General features: G+C 40.2%; 1 protein-coding gene and 1 non-coding gene across 2 annotated transcripts; one reads left to right on the top strand and one right to left on the bottom strand.

The window, feature by feature from the left end:
- Positions 1-2089: 2089 nt before the first annotated feature.
- On the bottom strand, positions 2090-10388 carry LOC103709941 (protein-L-isoaspartate O-methyltransferase-like). Its single transcript, XM_039120379.1, has 4 exons — positions 10044-10388; positions 7824-8094; positions 4920-5084; positions 2090-2610 (listed from the first exon to the last, which is right to left on the bottom strand). Exons 1-4 carry the CDS (start codon positions 10371-10373, stop codon positions 2360-2362), a joined length of 1017 nt encoding a protein of 338 aa, XP_038976307.1. The 5' UTR covers positions 10374-10388; the 3' UTR covers positions 2090-2359.
- Positions 10389-23919: 13531 nt separating this feature from the next.
- LOC120107209 lies at positions 23920-24025 on the top strand. Its single transcript, XR_005509111.1, has one exon. It is a non-coding gene; the product is annotated as a small nucleolar RNA R71 (small nucleolar RNA).
- Positions 24026-24777: the final 752 nt, after the last annotated feature.

The following is a 24777-nucleotide window of genomic DNA, read 5'->3' as shown; positions in this document are numbered from 1 at the left end:
GAGCTACAATGTTTCATTTACAGTCCATGCTAGACAGTTTCTTTTTTTTCTTTTTTTTTTTTAATACGGATTATGCCATTAATGATAGGTTCATGTATTGCCATTTCTCTTTGACCACTTGAGATGAGTCAAGAATTGCAAGTTGGCTTGCTTACATTAGATATGTTTGGAAAAATAATTAGCAACTTGACTCAAATGGGATAATAAAGTTAATCTTTATTAATTTATTTATTTTGATACAAAAAATTATTAAGTTATACAATTGCTGAATGCTTGGAATTGACCAAAATATGCAAGATAACTTAAATTAAAATGCCGAAAAAGAGTCAAAGGATAAAGCAAGTTTCTCAATCAACTCACATTTTTTTTTATATCAAACAAATTCAATTAATATAACTAATGCACGTTTATTGTGATTTGATGAGTAAGGTAGCTATTAGATAAATTACTTTTGGTGCACTAATGCAGACAACAGACACTTAAAAAACTTAAGGACAATTTCCTTCCATGGCTGCCACAATAGTAATCAACAAAAAAATAAAGATCATACCGCATGACACATCCAAACAAATCAATTCAATGACAAGAATCTGACATGATGTTGGAAAAAGATTCCTTACCAAACAAAAGATATCATAAGAATTTAAAACATCATTTTAGCTGCTCTCATGTTTCCCCCACATAACCCATCAATGAAAATCAGGGCATATTTAGTTAGGGTAGATAGGCTCTAAAATAAAAATAAAAATGAGTGGCTCCCGTTCTCACTATTTGTTGGAGGAAGGGTCCTATTCCCATTTCAATTTTAAGATGGATAATAAAAATGCAATAATTCCTCAAAATTCGATCCCAGACTCTCTTCTAGTATTTAAATCTTATTTCGATTCTGATTTCAGTAGTAAACCAAAATACATTGAAAAATATGATCATTCCAATTTTTATTCTAATCTGTTTCGATTCTAATCTTAATTTCAAATTTGATTGCAAACCAAACACACTCTAAATTCAATGATAGACATGTCTAACATTATATTAGAAAAGGATTCTTAACTAAATAAAAAACGTCTTGAAATATTATAACATCCCTCTTGGTAAGTTTCCAAAGGACGCAGCGGCTTTGCTCCAAGATTCATAGCTGATCATCAGTCTTTTTCTTTGTTTTCTACATTTACTTTCCTTTTCCCAAGGTTCATTACAGGGCGACATATGACCCCACATTATTTTTATGTCAAAATAACACCTTTATCTATTTTAATAAGATCATCATCAAAGGAGTAGTCATTACATCTAACCAGATTAATAGAAATGCATTAGCCCTTGTAATCTATTGCTCACCTGTTCTTGGAAAACATCCCATAGAGAGGTTTTGTTTGGTCTTTTATCTTCTGAAATATGTGCACGATAACCAATATGAGGGGGGAATAACAAAGCAAAGAACCAAAGTTTAGCTTCTTCATAGATTACTATTAAAACCTGGATAAGATATAACAATATTTTGTTATTGGAATTTACATTTACAACGTATAATAAATTCTAGATTTACAATCCCAATTGGAAGAAGGCACTGATTCATTTGGTACTAATAACATTGTAGACCAATGCATAGTTACTTGCTTTGGCACATACGCTACGTTGTGCCACAATCCTTGTTAGCTAAACTGGCATTGGATAAGTGTTAAACTAAGATTTCCAATTTGGATTGTATTAGAGTTGAGGCTAAATAAATAAATAAATCCAAACCAACCAAGACCCAATCCAACAATTTCCAATCTAATATATGAATAAAGTTATATTTATTTTTAGGCCAAGACAATTTTATATTCACTTCACTACATCTTTAATCCAATTGAGTTGTATTTTTTTTTGCAAACCTGCCCAAATAGGATCAAAACAGATGCAATATTAACAAACAAAAATGCCTAAAATGCGTAAGAATCTCTCTCCAATCTCAAACTACCTATAAAGTATCTTACCGTATTAATCCAACCAAGCCTAGCTCGATCCAAGATGCCTCAAAACTCTTTGTGCAGGTACATGTAAAACCATGGGAGCAAATAAAGGTTCTGAATCTAGTTTTTGGAGAGCAGCATGATGAACGCTGAGCGGTCAAGATTAAACAAAACATCATGACAAGATAATTGTATGAAGTAAAACCAGCAGTCAAACATATTCAGACCATTTACAAGGACCAGATACAGAAAGATGAAATTAGAGACCCACATGCACGAGAAGCAGCATCGTAACCGGCAGATAATTACACAACACGACTTCAACAAAGACAAACGACATTTTGCATTGAAATCTCATCATATGTTGAGTATTTATTACCAGCATTAAAAAGTTGATAGTACTTCAATCATCAAAAGTCTTGTAGCTGTGCTGCTCGGCTCGTCAGTGGAACATAGCGGACGGATGTTTCACTTCGAATGCTGATGGAGCCATCCAGCTTCTTATCGATCACCTGCAAATCCTGGAAGAAGTTCCCCACTGGAATCACCATTCTTCCACCAGGTTTCAATTGGTCGAGTAGCGGCTGAGGGATTTCTGCAGCTGCTGCACCCACATGAATGGCATCATAGGGTGCATGTTCTGGCCAACCTTGCCTTCCATCTGCAACCAGTGGAAAAGGTTCATCAGCGGTTTATAAGCAAGCCATGGCTCCTCTGTTCAAATAAAATTGACTTGTTAAATACAGTTAAATATTTCAAGTATATATGATTTTCTAAAACTATGAACTCAGCTGGAAGAAATGCCCATACGAACTTTTTTTTTTTAATGAAACAGATTAATAAAAAGATGATCCCACAAACAAAGGAATTGTACAATACGAAATAACATAAAACAGACTAATTCTAAAAATGAGCACCCAAAAAGCAAAAAAAAACTGCACAAGCTAAATTTGTAGCATAATTGGAAGCATTATGAGAAAATAATAATTATAAGCAACTGGTTTTTTTATCCTATTTTTCTTGTGTTGGCTTTACAAGACTTTTCTGTTTACTGACGCCAAGTCCTGCATTCTCATTCCATAAAGATTTTTCTTTTTCTTGCTTCTTGTACAAATTAATGCACATTGGTCATTTAAAAAAGAAAGATATGGATAAGAAAACCAATACGGCATGAATCTGGGAAAATATAAAACTGAAATGCATCGTAAATAGGGTTTACAAAAATGCTGTCCAACAGAAAATGACTTCTTGTTCATGTACCGTCTCTTTAAACTTGGAACTGGATTTTCTAATTCCAAACCCTTTTGGTGTCTTTAGGGTTTTTGTGTAGTAAATTAATGTCAGGTTACCATCAGTTTAAACGGAGTAATTGAAAATAAATAGTAATACTAGATTCCTTTTCTAAGCCACTATTATTAGGAGAGCATTAGTTAAGTAACAACTACATCAAAGCATAGTTAACAGAATGAGACAAGTATAAAATCAGCCTCAATGACAACCCCATCAAGGTCTTGTTAGGATGCCCGAACACACTATCCAAGGATAAGTCAAAGCAAAACCAGAGGTTTCAAAAGAGAAACATAGCCATAGTAGAGAAAAAAATGACTGCGTTAAGGAGGCCTTATGGACCTTACAATCCAAAAATTAAGGATATTGGATTCCCTATGAGAGGTTATTTCCAATGTCCACTTTTCCAGGACTATGCGGGGCCAAAGTTCCCCTTGTTCGCTCTCTGCCCTGCTAACCTCTTCCCTGCCTCCATATATGGCATGTTTGGTGGATAGCTTGTTGGGACATCCCAACACACCCTGAAGCTCATTAGTTAACAAACAACCCAAGCTTGAACATTTTTTCCAAGCTTGACACAAGCTCAGCTCAAACTCAACTACCCCTTTCATATAATGAAACAAGTCTGAGCTACCAAGTACTCAGCTCAGCTTGGGTCATTGCCAACTCTAGATCCCACATCATATTTAGTCAAGTTCAGTCTTCTACTTTCCTTTCATGTTGCATATTATTGTTGGTTATCTAATTCAGGAGAAAGTGCAGGAACAAATTCAGATGCCACTGGGCAAGCAGAATTTTCTAGAAAATAGTGCAAAAAATGCTAAGGAAATAGGTAAATGAGTAAAATAATAAACAAATAAACAAATTATGCAAAACCCCCGATAGATGACCATAGATGTTAAAACTTCATTCACCTCCTAATTGCTGCTATAAGTTGGCAGCATTGTTCAATTCTCTGAGAAAGGGAAGCGGTAGTGGAAAACTAAGAAAAACTATTGTATTCATAAAGTACTATATTATCCACCAAATAGATTCCACCAATAAAATCTTGTATAAACAAACCCCAATTTCAGCTTTTGATATATACATTACAGTTTTTAAGTACAGGTTACATGGTTAAAATTTTAAGGGCCTGTTTGAGTAGTGCAGAAGAAAATCCAGCCCACTGCTGGATACATGGATTAGACAGCCCATTTAGGCAAGGCCCATGTCAACCAAACTCCAACCAGCCTGTAGCCTGTGGGGAAAAAAAGGACCACCATGGGTCTTTTTTTCCTGCAATCTTGGAATCTCCATCTCCTCCTGGTCAATGCTCCGTCCTCTACCTCTCCTCCTTCCTTCCCTTCCACCTACACCCCCTCTCTCTCCAATTCCGGCAGCACTTTCCTGCAGGAATAACCAAACAAGTCCTACATAGTAGAACTTTCCTAACGTGCATGTCATTTCTTTTCTTCTTCTTATGATTATGATTTTACTTTGAGAGGTTTTGATGACTGGTGGAAAGTCAGAAAGTGCACATCCCTCTACTTGAGAAGGTTAAATGCAAAGGGATGATTTTTTATGATCTCCTGTTTGATGAAAAGATTTGAAAATACTCAGATTACAGCCTGAAGCTGCATGCCTGATAAGTTGAGAAATTATATTATCTTCCATAAAGTTATAGTTTGAGTAAGCAGAACATACCAGCAACATGCAGGGAGAGGGAACCTTCATTCAACAATGATGATGCAGCACTTCTTTTAACATTCTCAATGGAAGAACAAACAAGTTCTGGAATGTGTTCAACACCCACAGCACAGCCTTGTGGTCCAACCATCATTGCAAAGCATGCTGTCAAGTACCCGGTGCCTATGAAAGTCACAAGCAAGGAAACATAATAATGCATTTACTTTTCCAATAAAAAAATGCATTTGCTTTAAGTTTATAGTAATATCGCAGGGGTGTGAGCTTAATAACCCACAAAGTGCAGATGTCTATTAATGTAATTCTAGTTGTCATTACAGGAAAAAAAAAAACCCAGAAAGCTCTTAATAGGCTGTCACTGTCGTAAACAATGGTTTCATGCATTTACTTTCATATTATCTACAGTATATATTAAAAACTAAAAGAGCATTAAGGTCCTTATGGAGTTCTTTGGGTTTGTCAAACATGCCCATGAATTGAGCATCTTACAAACAAAACTTTATTATGTAACAATCATCTATATAGATAGATTTGGAAACAAAAATGTGCTTGTAACTAATCTCAATCCCCTTCCTGCATCCAAGTCCCACTGGATCTTTCTAGCACCACAAATTGCTTTCTCTCTATCCTACCCAAGGTACGCCGTACCGGCTCGAACCGGACGGTACCGAGTGTACCGTACTGGTACCCGGCACAGATGGCGTACCGACACTCGGTACTTCCAAAAAATTTTGTACCGTATCGTACCAATACTATACTAGTGTGGCACCAATACAGGGTCCAGTACCGAGACCGCGAACCTTGATCTTACTTAATCTCTCCAACAAATTTGTTTCCCCTCTATCTCCCTCTGTAACAACTTTACACCTCCCATCTCCATCTCCCATTTTAATTTTTTTATTTTTATTTTCATTTTTTATTAACATTATATACTATTTCTTATCTAGTCTATTCTTTTGTTACTAAACGCACAAAGTGCATACCTGTATACTTGTTCTCTTTAAAATATTCCACTAGGTGTCTTGCCAGAAGCCAAGCCAAGTGCTAGCACAAAATCCAATTCCAGGGTTCAAGTGGCAGAGACACTACCTAATTTTCAAATGACAATTATTATATGGGCTTCAGCTGGTTTCAACAAAATTAGCTGAAACCTGATGGCAGTGGTCCTTTTGAATTCCAGTCAAAACATGAAACCTTGTTAACCGATAAGAAGCATTATGTATATGGATATATTCATTAATATGTAAATATGCTCATGAGTCTCATCTCTGAGATGGGTTTTTTCACGCATATACGATGTTGTAATGTTAGTTTCTTTACAAGAATTCTCACAAGATCCAAGAGGCATGCTTTTACAATTCACTATCATAGCATACATTTACCATCATTTACAAGCAACAGCTTAAATATGGCATCATAATGCCCTAAATAACCTTATAGAAAAGCTAGGAAGATCAAGAAAGTAAACCAAATTATAGGAAGAAGACAAATAAATTGTAACCATTACAAGTACACCATTTGGTAAAGCCACCAGCATTGACATCTCATAAGCCACTGAAAGAGAGCCAAAGGTTAAAATATACATTGTAACCACACTACCTTTCTTATTTTATTCTGGCCACACTGTTTTCTCCTTTTAATTTTAGATAAATGAGGTATTATGATAAATGGCAAGTAATAATAATTTGCAATTTTGCATACATTTCATTATATACTAATTAGCTGACAGTAATGGTGATTTCGGCATCCATAAGTACAACGGAACAACATCTCTAGTTCTCTATCATACTAACAAGAGAAGCCTAAATGATTCGACTTTTTGTCTGTGGCTGAGCGCCTTTTGGTACAGGACTTCTAAAGCTGAATTGCCCTTTTGTAAGTGGACTTTTAGACTCCCAATGCCACTAGGAGAGGGAAAACCCTTTTTGTGACACATGCTGCCTGGATAGCATGCCTCTTTTTTTCATCTTTCCTTAATCATGCACATTGCAAGTGTCTCAGCCAGATGAAATGGTTTTGCTTTTTCGCAGGTTCTATGATTTCAGCAGTATCTCTCTACTTTAGGCAGTTTTGACTCAAAACTATAAAATTTCAAAATTAGTTAAAATAAGAAATAAAGTAAATATCAAATTGCATTCAAACACTAAAAAAAATCTATTGAAAAATAAAAGAGTAAAAAGTCATATATAGAGTTCATTACAACATTTGCAATCTAAAATATCATACAAATTTGTTGATGAAACTTTAACTCCAGAATAGTCAGGCCTATGTCAAGAAATTATCTATTTGCTAATGTCTCTGGAACCTAAAATTGCAGTTCTAGATGTTCTCAAAACTTGCAAAGTCAAATTTAGTCCAAAGAAAATGTATCCTAACATTTTAAAAAAATGATGAAATGCAAATAACCATAATAAACAAAATATATGCAATGAATTTAGTTCCATAAATTAGTTTTGGTTAAGACACCAGAATAGGCCCCAACATATAAGGTTCCGGCCAAAACTGAAACTTTTGGTTTCAGTTTCTGATTTTCGATGAAACTTAAGATATCTTCTTTCTTCTGTAAGTTGAAAAGATTGTATATACTATGTAAAAATGATATTAGAGCTAAATTAGATATATAAGGAATGCATTTGGAGGCCTACTTAGACAGTCAACTGAATAATATGTCCACAGAATACTCCAATAAATAGATCAGTTTGCACCCAAGAAAATTAAAAAATGTTATAAGTTTTTCAGTCCTCTGCTGTCAGATCATTGACTCTGTGTTAACAAGTATAGGTTTATTTAGATTCTACAAAAATGTATCCAAAATATAGATGCCTATGTTTAATGACTAGTAGAATGTCCCACAAAATACAGAAATGAAATATCACAAAAGCATAGAAGGTGTAGATAAAGCACCTGAACCAACATCTAAAGAATGCATTCCTGGTTGGAGATGCTCCACCAATAGTTCCAGACAAGTTGCATGCATATGAGGAGCAGATATAGTTGCATTGTAGCCTATTGGCATAGGGCTATCAATATAAGCTGAGCTGCCATCAGGTACAAATAAACCCCTGTCAATAGTTTCCATTACTTCTGCCACTTTATTTGATCTGATTACACCATATTGCTTCAATTGCTCCACCAATGCTTTGTTTTTATCAAATGATCCTCTAGTCCAGAAATGCTGTAATATCAAGAAAATGAGCAATAACAAAGATCTGCAAATATGATCACAAAGTCCTGCTCTCACATCTTCAGCAGGAGAAAAAGGAATATAAGATGCAGATAAGCTTCATTAGAAATCTCATATTTGTAGATCAATTGCTCAAGTACAGAGAGAAATAAAATTACAACAAACATAACAAGCTTGATGAGCACAATTAGCAAGAAAACTAATATAGCATAAATGTCCTGCATGGTTTTCATCTCAGCTGAGATATCAGTCTGTACCAGTATCGGGCACTGTCCCATAGATCTAGGCCTCTGATATCTCAGCAATAAAAACTGATAAATACCAAGATACTGGCTGACATAATACAAAAATATTAGCCAACAATTTTCAATCACCTCTTTAACTCCTGAAAATGAATTTTTAACTAAACCAATGGCTAGATAAAGTTCTCGATCTTGGATTTACCATATTGACTGAGATTTCGATATTTCATCTCTACAACATTGACCGAGGTCTCAAAAAGAAATATCTGTTCCTTCTAAATCTGGCTACTTTTTGTACCAACTAAGATAAACCGAGAACTTGTCCAAACTTGGAGGGCTTGAGTTATTTTCTAGGTTTCATTATAAATTGTTTAATGTTTAGTTGTGACATTGTTAGTGATGGTTTTAAGATTGGTGCATGGCCAATTCAGATTATTTGAAGTTAGATAGTATTGAAATTTATCCTGCCTGTGCTGGATTCCTGTTAGAATGATTTGTGCTTACTGTAGGTTGTTTCCTTGCATGCTCGTGGGGCCAAGCCTTACGCATGTGCGGCTTTGGATTAAGCGAACACATTGACATTTATATAATGAGTTGCCATGTCCCTCAGCACATGCCTTTGGGTTGGTGGGGGCGTGACAACCATGTAGACACCTCAATGACCATGTAGGCAAATTGTACTAAAAAATATGAAAATGTGACTAAAGTCATAAATATATGAAGTAACAAAAAATAGAAATAACAAAAAATTGTCAAAGGTTTGGTAAATTAAGTGAACACACTAACATTTATATAATGGTTCATTTAGTGATCATCTAACAAAAGGATAATTTTTCCATACAAAAAAATATCATCTAAAAATGCCATGCCCAGTGATTTAACTAAATGCAACAATCATCTCCATGATTCTATTAGATAAAATAAATAACTAGTCAAATACTAAGGTGTTTGGAAAGAAAGATTGTGGTGTTAAACATTCAAGGCATTATAAATATTTTATTCAACAAACAAATGCAGTCTATAATAAGTCCCTCAATAATTACAAGAATTTGGAGGCAAACCTCAAAGCAATGACATAGAACCTTCAATTGGTCAACAAGAATTCAAAGGAAGTCCCATTTTGCAGAATTCTGAACTAAGAAGTGGCGTTCTAGAAAATGTTGTTAACTACAAAGTCTTGAGTCAATAACGCATCTAATCAATAGATGATGTGGTTTACAAGTTAGTGACCAATAGTAAAGCATCCACGAGCTCAGCATATAAACCAATGGTCATAAATAAAAGGCTTCAAATCAAATATATTCTTTTTGGTGAAAAAATAAATCAAAGATAATTAATGAAAAAGTTTCAGCCTCCGATAATTTAAAACTTTCACACTTAAATTTGCCAATATATGTAGCTCCACACAGTCTATTATTTCCAGATGTATCACCACCCGTCTTCATTTATTCAACATATCACCCCACCAAGAAATCCCACAACCCTCATACGTTTGAATTTCACATCCTTTGGCAAGATCGGATCAAAACCTCTCCAAAACCTAGCCTTTTTATAAAAAAAAAAAACCCATCAATTTGCTCATCGAATTCCAATAAGTAACACTGAAACAAGGCAAGACAAGGGAATACAAATCTCAAACCAAAGAAAACTCACACGAAGGAAAGGGGACAAAGGACCTAGCGATAAGAAGCGAAGTACCTCCATTCTTGGGAAAGAGTAGAACCACGGGCAGGGCCTCGGGAGCTTCTCAAAGGAAGAACACAAAGAAGAAGGCGAGGAGAAGGGGGAGGAGGAGAAGGAAGAGCAGAAGCCGGAGAGAGAACAGCGGCGGAGAGAGCAGAAGGAGGAGGGAGGAGAGTAGCGGCTGGGGAGGCCGGGACGGAGCGCGGGCGTTGGATTTATTACTGGCATGGGCTTCAGCTTCATCGCCTCTTTGGCTCGCCGCCCCCCTTCTGGGGCTTTCCTCTTGACAGGTGGGCACGGCTGTTCGGTGCCGGGGACGAGTGAGCACGAGTGGCATGGGTCCATCTAGAGCTATGGAGCCGGCCCGGATCTTTCTAGGATGAAATGGGGCCCGGCCCAAAGGATTAAATCAGAATTGATTTTTTATGCATGATGATTATCAGCCTTAAAATGAGCTGCATTTAGGTCATTGACATCAGTAGGGCAATGATTTTGTTTGGGTCTCAATCTTCCTAGGTAAAATGTCAATAGTTCAAGTATGAGACGGAGCTAGGGCTCATTAACAACTTTACTACTAGTAGTAGTTGGAGCAATTTATAAAGTTTTGATTTCCTCTGCGTACTTAGTAATCCAACTTTATTTTTTGATGATTGACCTTAGTCATTAAATGTTTATCCAATGTCGTGATTTAGTATGCTCATGTCTCTCACTGTTCTTTTGTTTAATGTTATGTAAAATATTGAGATTTGCTTTCATATTTTTGTTTTTATTTGATTGATTTATATTCAAAGAAAGATTTTCGTAGCTTTATCCATTTCAATCCACCTTATTTAACTCTACCTGACCTATACCTACCTTATTACCATCCATCTAGGTGACCATATAGATGCATCGTGAGCCCTTATTTTCATCGAGGAAGCTTTTGATAGCAAGGATACTTAGACCCTCCTTTGTTGGGGGTTCATCCTTCATGGGATAGAGCATGATCTTTACTCCATTTCTACTGAAGAAGTATATATTGTATTATTACCCCTCGTCATGTTGTTAAGAGTGATTCGGTAACGCATGGCATGCATCCATTAGTGTTACATTGCACTATATATCGTCAATGTAAGTATCATGAATAGAGAAATTGATAAGATAGTGTTTCGAGACAATTAAATCATTACCTTTTTTGAATTGGGCAATTTTGTATGGTCATGAAATTGGTTTTCTACTTTTAGATTGAGCTTGTCAATGATTTCTTGAGATACAATATTTTCACTATCGATGATGATATTGCAAACACGTTGACCAATGATGCAGTGAGTGTGAAAAGTGTTGGTCTGTAGCCTATCCTCTTCTTCAACTTGAGATGCAGACATCATTCGGTGCATAGTAAGGCTTTAGCATTATTTTGCTTCAACCTTGATGGTGGGTTCATCACGTAATCCATTGTTATAGATGGGTTCAGTAACTAACTCTCGTCAACCTATGGCATGCTCTTCATATTCATTATTGCATCGATGAGGTGGACGCATTAGGGCATACATTGTGTCATGAGCACTGATGACAGTCCAACAAAAATAAATTTTGGCAGCAAACTACTTGTAGTATTTCTTATTTTATATTGTTAAAAATCTTGGTTTTGCAGCATTATAGTATGAACGTCGGTAACTTCCAATAAGCATTTTCTTATTAGTAGTACTTTATTATAAATGCAGCTATAAATTTATATTCTATAACATATATTTTGAAGTGCTGGGAACTAGAACTATTATTATAGCATTTAACTAATATGCCGGTAAATAATATCATAAGTTGTTGGATTTTGGAAAATCATCGCTAAACCTTAAATTATTAATTTTTATATAGAGCTTGGGTCTTGTCATATTGTGGTCATCAAATGTGTTATCATATGCATTATGGTGGCCATCGAATCTCTCATGATTGAAATCTTTTACAATGAAAATATTTATAATAAGTTAGCATATGTTCTTAGCATTACTTTGTATAGGTCACTAGTTCAATTGGGCTTGTATTTAAATAAAAATAAAAATTTATTTATGACAAAAATATAGTATAAGAATATTAATATAATATTAATATTCTTTTCATAAAAAATTATTATTACTTTATTATAGTATAAATAAAAATAGTCATGAATTATCTATTCAAAGAGTTTATAGGAAAAATTATATATGAATATGGTGATACACAAAGGTTAATTTATTAAATATTTTTAATAAAAAAACTTTGAAAATATCATAAAGAATAAAATAAAGTAAATTCATTTTTCATTTTTGTTATAAAGAAAAGGATTTTTTAGATAATGATTATAATATGAAATATTTCAATGTACATTGAATAATTATTTAATGACACGAATATATTTTAATAAGTTAAATAAATCACTTTTATTTTATCAGAATACACGTTGTAGCTTGGTGGTTAAGAGCTTGCCTCTCAAATAGAGCTGAAAGTGGGTCAAATTATATCCGACCATATCCGTTTTCATATTCGATTCAGGTCAGATTCGAATACTATTTTTTTTTTGTTCGATCGGATCCGAATAGTCAGTTCAAAAATCTTCGGAATATGGATACACATGGGAATACATCTAATTTTTTTAGATTCGGAACAAAGAAATCAATTAAGTGATTAGCCAAATTATAAGAAATCTGGATATTGGATGACTATCACTTAAAATAGTAATCCGAATACGAAATACTTCTTCGAATCACCCCACAAGTCTAAAAAGCTCAAACCTCTCATTCGTCTTTTTCATCCCTCTTTCCTCTTCGTCTTTTTCAAGCAACTATAGTTTTGAAGGTCCCATCCACTTTTTAGTTTCTACCCAATGATTGCAATCAATGATCACCGTAAGACGTCTTAGAGGCACCATAGATCATCCTGTCTACTTTGGTGATGAGCAATCTTGAGCGATATATCCTTTATAAAATTGTTAGTTTTTATTATTGATGAATGCTTGATAAAATTATATTTTTTTAATTAATTTTTTCTTTATGATCATATTTTTATTGCTAGTTTTTATTATTTAATTTTGTCCAAATTTGATTAATATCTAAAAAAATATCAGAATCGTATCTATATTCGTTTATAACAAATATGGATATGCTTAATTTCTTATTCGTATCTATATCCATTTAGAACAAATATGCATATTGATTTTGATATCTATTTAATATCCGTATATGTATCCATATTCGTTAAAAATTATGAATACAAATATAGATATACCAATATCCGACTCATTTTCAACCCTACTCTCAAAGAAGGGAACACTAGTTCTGTTGCTGGAAATTGGACCCGAGGGCGGCCGCGGACCGAGGAGGAGGAGCTCTGGCGAACACTGGCGGGCGGCAATCCGTCAGCGGGCTGGGTCCTCCAGGGGACCTGTAAAAAAGCCGGTGGCCGGGGTTTCCGGCGCCGGCCCTCCGATGCTTAAGTCAGAGGGGGGCTTAATTTTGGAGAAGGAGATGGACTGTATGTAGAAGTCTGAAGCCTCCCTTGGGAGGAAGAAGCCCCTTTTTAGAGGGAGAAGCTTCCCTTTTATAGAAAAAATGCCAGGGTTACCTGTGATGTGACTGGGCGAATTAATGGGTTACCGTCACGACTCGACGTGGGCGTGGAAGTAATGAGTTGCCGTGGGTAGCCCGTTCCCATCATGGAAGGAGATGGCGTGTAGCTAGAGCTTGCTTGTGGTGCCCAGTGCAGTCTATTCTTGGGAATGGTGAGACGTTGACAGTCGTAGCAGGGTATGGTCCCTAGTTGATATGTCGTGGCATGGCCGGCAAGTAAAGCATGGTGCGGTGAGGCTGCTGCAGGGCTTGGCCGCAGCATGCGGACGACGAGGTCGGCCTTCTGAGGTTAGCTGGGCCTTCTGTGCTCAGTCTTCTGAGCTCGGCAGCCTGCATGAGCTCGGCCTGAATGAGCTCGGCAGCCTTCTGTGCTCGGCCTTCTGGTCTCGGCCTTCTGTGCTCGGCCTTTTGAGCTCGGCTTTCTGTGCTCGGCCTTCTGGTCTCGGCAGCCTTTTGTGCTCGGCCTTCTGGTCTCGGCAGCCTTTTGAGCTCGGCCTTTGAAGCTCGACAGCCTTTTGAACTCGGCATTCTGACCTCGGCAGCCTTCTGAGCTCGGCCTTCTGCATGAGCCCGGCCTGGATGAGACTGCTGCAGGTCGTGGCTGCAGCATGTGGATGACGAGCTCGGCCTTCTGAGCTCGGCTCGACCTGCATGAGCTCGGCCTTCAGAGCTCGACCTGGATGAAACTGCTGCAAGTCGTGGCTGCAGCATGTGGATGATGAGCTCGGCCTTCTGAGCTCGGTTCGGCCTGCATGAGCTCGGTCTTCAGAGCTCGGCTTTCTGTGCTCGGCCTTCTGTGCTCGGCAGCCTTTTGAGCTCGGCCTTCTGGTCTCGGCAGCCTTTTGAACTCGGCAGCCTTCTGAGCTCGGCCTGGATGAGCTCGGCCTTGCTGTCGGATTTGGGTGCTTTAATTGTATTTGTGGGGTGGTCCATTTTTTTCCCCAACACTACCCCATGACTTCCGAGTTCGAGCCGCTTTTTGGCTCGGGCGAAGGAAGTAGTCCAGTCGTCGATCATCCAGTAATATAGCCAAATATATATAGAGATGTGCGTGCCAAGTAGGGTGTACCTCTCATGCAGTTGGAGTTAAGTGCTTCAGGTCGACTCAGCAGCCTTCTTTGGCTTGTGGTCGACTCAGCAGGGTGCCCCCACTCAGATCGGGGCGTGTTATCATAGGAGGCGTCGAATGTCGTCGAATATCGTTGAAAGCCTCGGAGGTCCGCGTAGGTACTACCCCGTTGTCGTTGTCGGATGCCACGGAGGGCCGCGAAGGTATTACCCCATTTTTCCGAGATCGAGGGAGCTTGGGCTCGCTGTCGACTTATCGAGGCATCTCGACCTTAGTCGAGGAGGTGCTACGGGGGGCCGCGAAGGTATTACCCCGTTGTCGATGTCGAGCGCCATGGAGGGCCGCGAAGGTACTACCCCGTCTTCTCGAGATCGAGGGAGCTTGGGCTCGCTGTCGACTTATCGGGGCATCTCGACCTTAGTCGAGGAATCATGCGCAAGGTCGAGGGGTCTGGGAACGCACTGTCGACCTGCGACGCTTTCCGAGGTCAAGGGGTCTGGGAACGCACTGTCGACACACGGGGCATCTCGACCTTAGTCGAGGAGGCGATACGGGGGGCTGCGAAGGTACTACCCCGTTGTCGATGTCGAGCGCCACGGAGGACCGTGAAGGTACTACCCTGTCTTTCCGAGGCCGAGGGAGCTTGGGCGCACTATCGACTCAGCGGGGCATCTCGACCTTAGTCGAGGGATCGTGCGCAAGGTCGAGGGGTCTGGGAACGCACTGTCGACCTGCGACATTTTTCGAGGTTGAGGGGTCTAGGAACGCACATCAACACTCGGGGCATCCCAAAGTTAGTCGGGGTCTTTGAGGGAGATGGAGATGGAGACCGGAGATGGCCTTGTTTGTTGGCGATCGTGCGTTCCCACCTGGAGTGGGGCGATGTTGGAGATAGAGATACCCATAGGTCGTCTTTTGCATTCTCCGACCTGGAGATAGGTAAAATATTAAAATTATTTAAAGCCAAAGTGGCATCCTGTACCTTTTGGAGATATTTTGATGGCTTCCGAACTTCGAAGTCTCTCAGGACTTGGCTTAGCACCAGCTTTCTTTGGCTCGATTTTCTGAGAGAGGTGTTCTGTGCTCGAGCTTCGGAGCTCGGGCTTATGAGCTCGGCAACCTTCTGAGCTCGGCCTTCTGTGCTCGGCGACCTTCTTAGCTCGGCAGCTTTCTAAGCTCGGCAGCCTTTTGAGCTCGGCATTCTAACCTCGGCAGCCTTCTGAGCTCGGCCTTCTGCATGAGCTCGGCCTGGATGAGACTGCTGCAGGTCGTGGCTGCAGCATGTGGATGACGAGCTCGGCCTTCTGAGCTCGGCTCAGCCTGCATGAGCTCGACCTTCTGAGCTCGGCTCGGCCTGCATGAGCTCGGCCTGGATGAGACTGCTGCAGGTCGTGGCTGTAGCATGGGGATGACAAGCTCGGCCTTCTGAGCTCGGCTCGGCCTGCATGAGCTCGGCTTGGATGAGACTGCTGCAGGTCGTGGCTGCAGCATGTGGATGACGAGCTCGGCCTTCTAAGCTCGGCTCGGCCTGCATGAGCTCAGCCTTCTGAGCTTGGCTTGGTTTGCATGAGCTCGGTGGGGGCTTCGGTGATGGCGACGCTCTGAAGGAGAGCAACGTCGCCGGCGCCGTCCTAAGGACTTACACCCATGAGGAGAGAGTACATGCTGGTTTCTTACTTGCTGCCGGAAGACAGAAGACTTGGAAGGATAATGGGATTTAATGGGGCTGTACCCTTTGCCACAGAGGCTTACAATCCCATTTTAAAGCTCCATAACTCTCCTTCTCCAGACCTCAGCTTTTATTTCTCTTTCCCTCCAACTCGTTGACGTGAGACTTGGGCTACTACTTCTCACTGGTTGCCTCCACATACGTCATTGCAGCGGGAGCCATGCCTGATTCGAGATGGCTCGGGAGAAAGTTTCTACCTCTGCTTAACATGAATCCGTGGAGGCAGCACAGGAGGGGCCTCCACTTATTGCAGGCTTTGGACTGCAATGGCTAGCGCTTGGACTTGCTGCACTAGCACGTCGAAGTGCTCGGGTTGGACTTGTGGAACTTGATCTACCAGAGATCTTGGTGGTGAATTCTGGACTGAGCGTTCGAAACTTGGAGCATGATGCCGAGAGGCATTAAAGGCTCCTCTGCTCCTTAGTTTCATGGCCGCAACTCGGACCCTTCCTCTAGCACCAACTGTTGCTGGAAATTGGATCCGGGGGCGGCCGCAGACCGAGGAGGAGGAGCTCCGGTGAACACTGGCGGGCGGCGATCCGTCAGCGGGCTGGGTCCTCCAGGGGACCTGCAAAAAAGCCGGTGGCCGGGATTTCCAGCGCCGGCCTTCCGATACTTAAGTCAGAGGGGGGCTTAATTTTGGAGAAGGAGATGGACTGTATATAGAAGTCCGAAGCCTCCCTTGAGAGGAAGAAGCCTCTTGTTTGAGGGAGAAGCTTTCCTTTTATAGGGAGAATGCCAAGGTTACCTGTGATGTGACTGGGCGAATTAATGGATTACCATCACGATTCGACGTGGGCGTGGAAGTAATGAGTTGCCGTGGGTGGCCCGTTCCTATCATGGGAGGAGATGGCGTGCAGCCAGAGCTTGCTTGTGGTGCGCAGTGCAGTCCATTCTTTGGAATGGTGAGACATTGACAGTCGTAGCAGGGTATGGTCCCTGGTTGATATGTCGTGGCATGGCCGACAAGTAAAGCATGGTGCGGTGAGGCTGCTGCAGGGCATGGCCGCAGCATGTGGACGACGAGGTCGGCCTTCTGAGGTCAGTTCGGCCTTCTGTGCTCGGTGATTTGAGCTCGGCAGCCTGCATGAGCTCGGCCTGAATGAGCTCGGCAACCTTTTGAGCTCGGCAGCCTGCATGAGCTCGGCCTGAATGAGCACGGCAGCCTTCTGAGCTCGGCAGCCTGCATGAGCTCGGCCTGAATGAGCACGGCAGCCTTCTGAGCTCGGCCTAAATGAGCTCGGCTTGAATGAGCTCGGCAGCCTTCGGAGCTTGGCAGCCTTCTGACCTCGGCCTGAATGAGCTCGACAGCCTTCTATGCTCGGCCTTTTGGTCTCGGCCTTCTGAGCTTGGCCTTCTGTGTTCGGCCTTCTGTGCTCGGCCTTCTGGTCTCGGCAGCCTTTTGAGCTCGGCCTTCTGGTCTCGACAGCCTTTTGAGCTCGGCCTTCTGAGCTCGGCAGCCTTTTGAGCTCGGTATTCTGACCTCGACGGCTTTTTGAGCTCAGCCTTCTGCATGAGCTCGGCCTGGATGGGACTGCTACAGGTCGTGGCTGCAGCATGTGAATGACGAGCTCGGCTTCTGAGCTCGACTCGGCCTGCATGAGCTCGGCCTGGATGAGACTGCTGTAGGTCGTGGCTGCAGCATGTGGATGACGAGCTCGGCCTTCTAAGCTCGGCTCGGCCTGCATGAGCTCGACCTTCGGAGCTCGGCTCGGCCTGCATGAGTTCGGCCTTCAGAGCTCGGCTTTCTGTGCTCGGCCTTCTGAGCTCGGCCTTCTGGTCTCGTCAGCCTTCTGAGCACGGCAGCCTTCTGAGCTCAGCAGCTTGGATGAGCTCGGCCTGGATGAGCTCGGCCTTGCTGTCGGATTTGGGTGCTTTAATTGTATTTGTGGGGTGGTCCATTTTTCCCCCCCAACAAGTTCAAATCTTCGATTTTGCAGCATTCTTTTTTGCTTATTGTGGCACTTAAAAATGTCATTGATAACGATTTTTGCTGTAGTGTGTATCCCCTTCTTGACATTTCAGCTTGTTGCAACTGCTTCTATACATGTCGCGCCTTATGATAGGCATCATTCACATTCACATTCCACATGATGTGATCGGCAATCTGATCGGTTCTTTCATTTTCAAAGATAAACCACGCAATAGCACGTATCCTGTAGGATAGTGATTACGGGTGTCGGTCCACAGGGATTGAAGAATAAGTTATTTTTCTTTTAAAAATAAATCAAGAAGAAGGATTTGCTAACTTGATTTAACTAAATTAATCTATGAGTACGAATTGAAATTTATCAAAGTAGATAGATCTAGGGTTTGGAATCCACCGCATAGCATTGCATTAGGGACTGTGTTCTTAATTTTTATCTTTTAGAGATGCATGCAAATTGGCTACAAGCCTTTTAAAATAAAAACATAAAGAGTGTTAGGAAGATCCATCTTCGGTGTAGCATGAAGTGTCTACCTAATTATGCTAACCTAGAGTGCAGCACACCTCATCTTCCTAGGCATGGATCATCTTAAACTACTTTAGCAGACATGAATAATAAATAGCATGCTCAAAGTTTAAACATCGTAAAAGGATTTTCCATTGATAATAAGAATTTAAACAAGCTCCAAAAAATTAAAAGAGTAAGAACTACAATGCCCTGATACATTGCTAGGGCTTCATCCAGCCCTAGACTAGGTGTTCAGCCGCGCATGGTGGCCGGATGTCCTTCCATCTTCAAATGAAAGCCTTCACCTCCCATTCTTCCAAAAATATCACAAACTATTCTCTTTCCCCCCCTCTTTTCTTTTCTTTTCTTTTTCTCCCAACCGAACCTCTCTTCTTCTCTTCACCGAAACAGGGGGTCTCCCCTGTTTTTTTTGTTGAACCGAGCCCCCCCTTTCTTCCCTTCCTCCGCTCGCCCCCCAGCTCCTTATATAGATCCCCTCATCATATCAGCCAGCAAGCACGTGGAGAGGAGGGGAAAAACGGACGCGATCTGTGAGGCGGATGCTTGGGATTTCAAATCCGGAAGAGAGCTGGTCTGCGTGGGATGATTGCTCGCGGATGCTGGAATTGGGGAAGAGCTGCAGACGGGCGCCGATCCGGAAGGAGGACGGCATGATTGCTGGGGTGCCGGTTTGATTGCAGGCGGTCGGATCAGTGGAGCTGGCTGCGGGATTCCAGGAGGTTGACGTGCGGAATGAGCTAGGGCGCGGAAGAAGAAGATCACGGCTTGCTGATTTGGGAAGGAAGGAGATGCTGCAGGATGAGCTGGAGGAGCCGGGAGCGTTGGGAGGAGCCGAAGAAGAAGGTGGCCGGATCCGTGGCGTGATACGCTGGGAGCCTGTCTCGGACGCTCGGAACGGTAGCGCGGAGGCGGGGATACAGGCGGAGAAAGAGGCGGAGGAACGGGAGGCTGGCTGCACCGCGTGGAAGATTGCGTGGAGGGTCCCTCAGGCGACGTCATCTCGGCCGTGATACACTGCGGGGAGCGGGGGAAGAAGATGAACAGTGGGGTTTAATTATTTTTTTTTTTTTTGGTAACACTGTTCATATAAACAGTATTTTCACGGGACACTGTTCATATGAACAGTGTTACCAGTAATTCTTCCCGATATTATTTTTATTTATTTTATTATATTTATTATTTTCTTTCTTCCTTTTTTTGTTTTAAAATTATAAATTTTATATAAAGGTAGGTAAGGAATTGGTTGGGAATTGACTTGGGTTTGAGGTGGATCATGATCGTTGCTTTGCTTGAACTTATTCTCGAGCCCAATGTCATTTAAATTTAATTCTTGCTAAACTGCTTCAGACCGAACTCGACAAGACTAAAAGCAGGACCCTAACTTAATAAAAAGGTGTTAATCAAACCTTTTTCTTCATACAAGATTAATTATCTAATTAGGATCAAGACCTATTTAATCATGGCCTTAGCTTGATTGCAACTCTATCAGGTTACTAAACCGGGTTAACACAATCTCCTCCTTATATGTTTTTATGAAAGATCTCAATCAGAAGAGAGACAAATTCAGAGTCTGTTTTAAGAAAAGTATTATTTACCTCTTACCATAATTTAAATTTATTTTATTGTTTATTCAATTTCATGGTAAAACAAGTAGTTATCCGTTTAAGAACATTGATAAGTGCTGGAAAAAGAATATTAAATTATAGATTAATCAGCACTTATCACACCCCCAAACCTATGTTTTGCTAGTCCTCGAGCAAAATAAAATTAGAAAAGAACAACTCTAACTCACTTTCGCAGGCATCGCGATTGCATTTACCATATGCAACATGGCTTTAAACCCCCAGGTTACCCTAGTGGACGAGTTATAGTCTCGTGAGAGTTTTCAGTGAAGATACCCACAAACTTCAATAAATCATTTTTTTTATTATTATTTATTATTATTATTATTTTTTATTTTTTATTTTTTATTTTTTTTTATTAGATCGATTGATCTATGAAGTGAAAATCGAATTCCAAATGCATACTAGCTAAGATTTTCAAAAACTCTCTTTTATTATTATTATTATTATCTAAGATACATAAATGATAAGAATTTCAAAGCACACACAGTTTTATTTACTAAGTCAGCCCAAATTCTAGGTTAGTATGCAATCTAAGTTAAAGTCATTAAGTTTCCTTTTAGGGAGTTGTAAGACTTATTTATACTGGAGTGCTCGGTGAAATCTGGACCGTACACAAGCTAAGGGTTCGGATCTCCAAAATATTGTTAGTATTAGTAGTTTCCAAGGATTGGTCGAAAAGACCTACTCACTGATTCAAAATCATCTTATCTGCAGGATTTCGAGAGTTGTGGATGTTTACTTTAGTACCTCACGGGCTTTATCTGTAATATTCCAGTTTACTCGAATTTTTACAACGACGGCTTTCACACTATTGTCTTTTCGGTCAATACAACATTTTTTTTTCTTTTTTTTTCTTTTTTTTAAAGAAAGATATATAAATTGTGCACTTTTACTCTTGTGGTGATTTCTCCGTGTAACGAGCAATCAGTCGACAACTCTCACACTAGTTGGCATAAGGTGTCGGGCATCAAGACTCCCCTGCGGACTTATGCTCGGAGTCCTCATCACAAGCCCACTTGATCTTTGACAATAGGTAGCCCTTTTCGATGTTCCTGACTAAATCCATTTTTATTGATGTTTTTTTTTTTTTTGATTAGATAAGTATGATTCATCAGGGTCCAAGGTTGCTACCATACTCTCAACATAATGTCGAGCCTAGACCTTAGAAGAGTCGGCCAGTGTGTAGTGAAATTCCAAAGTATTAATTAGCTCACAACTCCCTAAGAGAGACTTAATAAAAAGAACTTAAATTTGTATTACTTCCCACTAGTCATTGGGCTCTTTAAATTTTATATACCTTGTGTGTTTATCATTCTCGCATAAATGTATATAAATTAGGTTTTTTTTTTATAACAAAAACTTTTTTTTTAATAACTTTTTTTTTATAAAAAAATGAAAATAAACACATTTTTTTTAAAAAAAATATTTTTATTTTTTATTTTTTTTCTTTTTTTTAAAAAAATGATTTTTTTATTATTATTTTTTATTTTTTATTTTTTTATTTTTTTATTTTTTATTTTTTTATTTTTTTTATTTTTTTTGGATGAAAATCAAGATGAATACCCCCAAACCTAAACCTAACATTGTCCTCAATGTTAAGAAATAATCTAAGAGAATTGGGTTGCCTTCCAACAAGCGCTAAGTTTATTGTCTTCAGCCAGACATAGTGAGATAGTTTTTGCATCTCCTTCTATGAGGTCATCTATTTTGTCTATCATAAAACACTCAATTTCCCTTGCGGGTTGGTCGGCCGCATTGAACACATTTAATTTTACCTTCATATTCCCAAATGATATGTTCATTACCCCTGTTCTACAATTGATGCACGCATTGGCTGTTGCTAAAAAGGGCCGCCCAAGGATAACGGGGATTTGTTTCTTAGGATTAGGTTCATGTTCCATATCAAGGACAATGAAATCTACTGGAAAATAGAATTTATCTACCTTGACAAGAACATCTTCAATTATCCCACGTGGTGTTTTTACAGATCGATCAGCCAATTGAAGGGATACCGAGGTTGGTTTTAACTCACCTAACCCAAGTTTCTCATAAACTGAATAAGGTAAAAGGTTGACACTTGCCCCTAGATCTAAGAGTGCTCGATCAATGAAATTATTTCCTAAGACACAGGAGATAGTGGGAGCACCAGGATCTTTGAATTTCGGAGGGGTGTTGTGTTGGAGAATAGAACTCACTTGATCAGTTAGGAAGACCTTTTTAGGCACATGTGTCCTAGATTTTCGCTTTTGTGTACAAAGGTCTTTGAGGAATTTAGCATAGGAGGGAACTTGTCTAATAGCATCAACAAGCGGAAGGTTGATTTTCACTTGTTTGAAAACCTCCATTATTTCCTCTAGTGAAGTTCCCTTTTTGCCAAAGGGAGAGGGTGAATTAAGAGCTTCAGGATATGGGGCCTTTGGAATATGAGTTTTGGCAGAAGGTGGACTAGGTGAAGAAGAAGAAGAAGGTTTTTCATTTGACACATTTCTATCCTCTTCTTCATCTTCCTTATTGTTGTCCTCCCCAATCTTATTGTCTACTACACGTCCACTCCTTAGGGTAGTCAAAGCATTGGCTTGTTCATGATGAATTGCATTTAGTTGATTTTCTTGAGCCATGTATTGTCCCCTAGGATTACTTAGTGGTTGGCTTGGAAGCTTTCCTTCCTCTCGCTTGTTTAGTGCATTAGCTAGTTGACCCATTTGGGATTCTAGCTTGGCGATTGATTGCATATGAGAGTGCACTAATTGTGTAATGGTTTCCAAACCTTGAAGGGCGTTCAACACTTTCTCCTCAAAGGCTGTGTTTCTTTGGGGTGGAGGAGGAGTGTGTTGAAATTGAGTCGAGGGATGGTAGGGATGAATATTTTGTAGGGTTTGAAAATTCTGAGGGTTTGGAAAGTTTTGGGAATAAGGTTGGGCAGTATTCGAAGCTTGCTGCTTCCAAGAAAAGTTTGGATGATTTCGCCATCCCGGGTTATATGTATTGGAAAATGGGTCATTACCCGGTCTAGGCAGTGTTTGAGCAGCATTGATGTGTTCTTGCACGAGTTCGGGATATTGGGGTGCTGAGGGGCACTCATGAATAGGGTGGGATGAGCTAGAACAAATAGTACACACTTGTGCTTGGGAAGAGTTCATGTAATGCCCACCTATCATCAGTTGGTCAATCTTATGGGACAATGCATCTACCTTGCTAGACAGGTCCATAGAATGACTTATTTCACAAATTGTCCCTTTTCTTTGAGAACTCGGGGGTGCTTGACGAGAACATGAAGCATGGTGGAGGGAGTTTTCATTAAGATTTTCAAATAATTTCCATGCTTCATGCTCATTTTGAAGCATAAAAGTGTCCCCGCATGCAGCATCGATCATCTGACGGTTTCGTTCTGTCAATCCGTCATAAAACATTGCACTAGTTGCCACTTAGGTATTTGATGATGAGGGCATTTACGGATTAGGTCCCTAAATCTCTCCCAAGTTTCATGAAATTCTTCTCCCTCAGTTTGGGAGAAGCTTGTAATGGCACGTCTAAACTGGTTCGTTCTTCCTATGGGAAAGTATTTTTTAAGGAATTCTTGTTGCATTTGATCCCAAGAACGAATTGAGTTAGCTTCTAAAGAATTCAGCAATTGTTTGGCTCTATCTTTAAGGGAGAAGGGGAATAATCTAAGTTTCAGAGCATCATCAGTGAAATTCTGAATCTTGACAGTGGTGCAAATTTCAAAGAATTCATCTAGGTATTTATATGGATCTTCATTGGTGAGCCCATAAAAAGATGGAAGCATTTGGATCACACTAGACTTTATTTCATATTGTACAGCTGCTACCTCAGGTAATCGAATGCAAGATGGGGAAGTGTAAATAGTGGGAGTAAAGTATTCCCTCAGGAGTTTGGGTTGTTCTTCAGCCATCTTAAGAGGTGGGGATGATCCTAATGTTTTGATCTTAGCTCGAATGTTCCTAAGGGTTCGTTCTATTTCAGGGTCAAAAGGTAATAGGTTTTGTACTCTAGAACGACTACCGTGCATACACTAGTACTCGATCAATCAAGCATGCAATAAAAGAGAAAAGCATATCAATCCTAGTCTTTGACCTAAAATTACTAGACAGCTTCTAACTGGTTTGAAGAGGGCACCTAAGCCTCCAATCCGGTCTAATGAACCGAGTTGACCAGGTAAGCTCCCAGGTAAGTGGAGGGGTCACGATGCGTTCGCAAAGGTCCCACTTAAAACCCACTTGCCTCGAACAGATGAACTGTCTCCCTTATAGGGACAAAGCTTGCCTAGA

The sequence above is a fragment of the Phoenix dactylifera genome, unplaced genomic scaffold, assembly GCF_009389715.1.
Source record: "Phoenix dactylifera cultivar Barhee BC4 unplaced genomic scaffold, palm_55x_up_171113_PBpolish2nd_filt_p 000795F, whole genome shotgun sequence".
NCBI classification, from domain to species: Eukaryota; Viridiplantae; Streptophyta; class Magnoliopsida; order Arecales; family Arecaceae; genus Phoenix; species Phoenix dactylifera.
The sequence above is the reverse complement of the archived record's forward strand: the minus strand, read 5'-3'. Positions and strand labels throughout refer to the sequence as shown.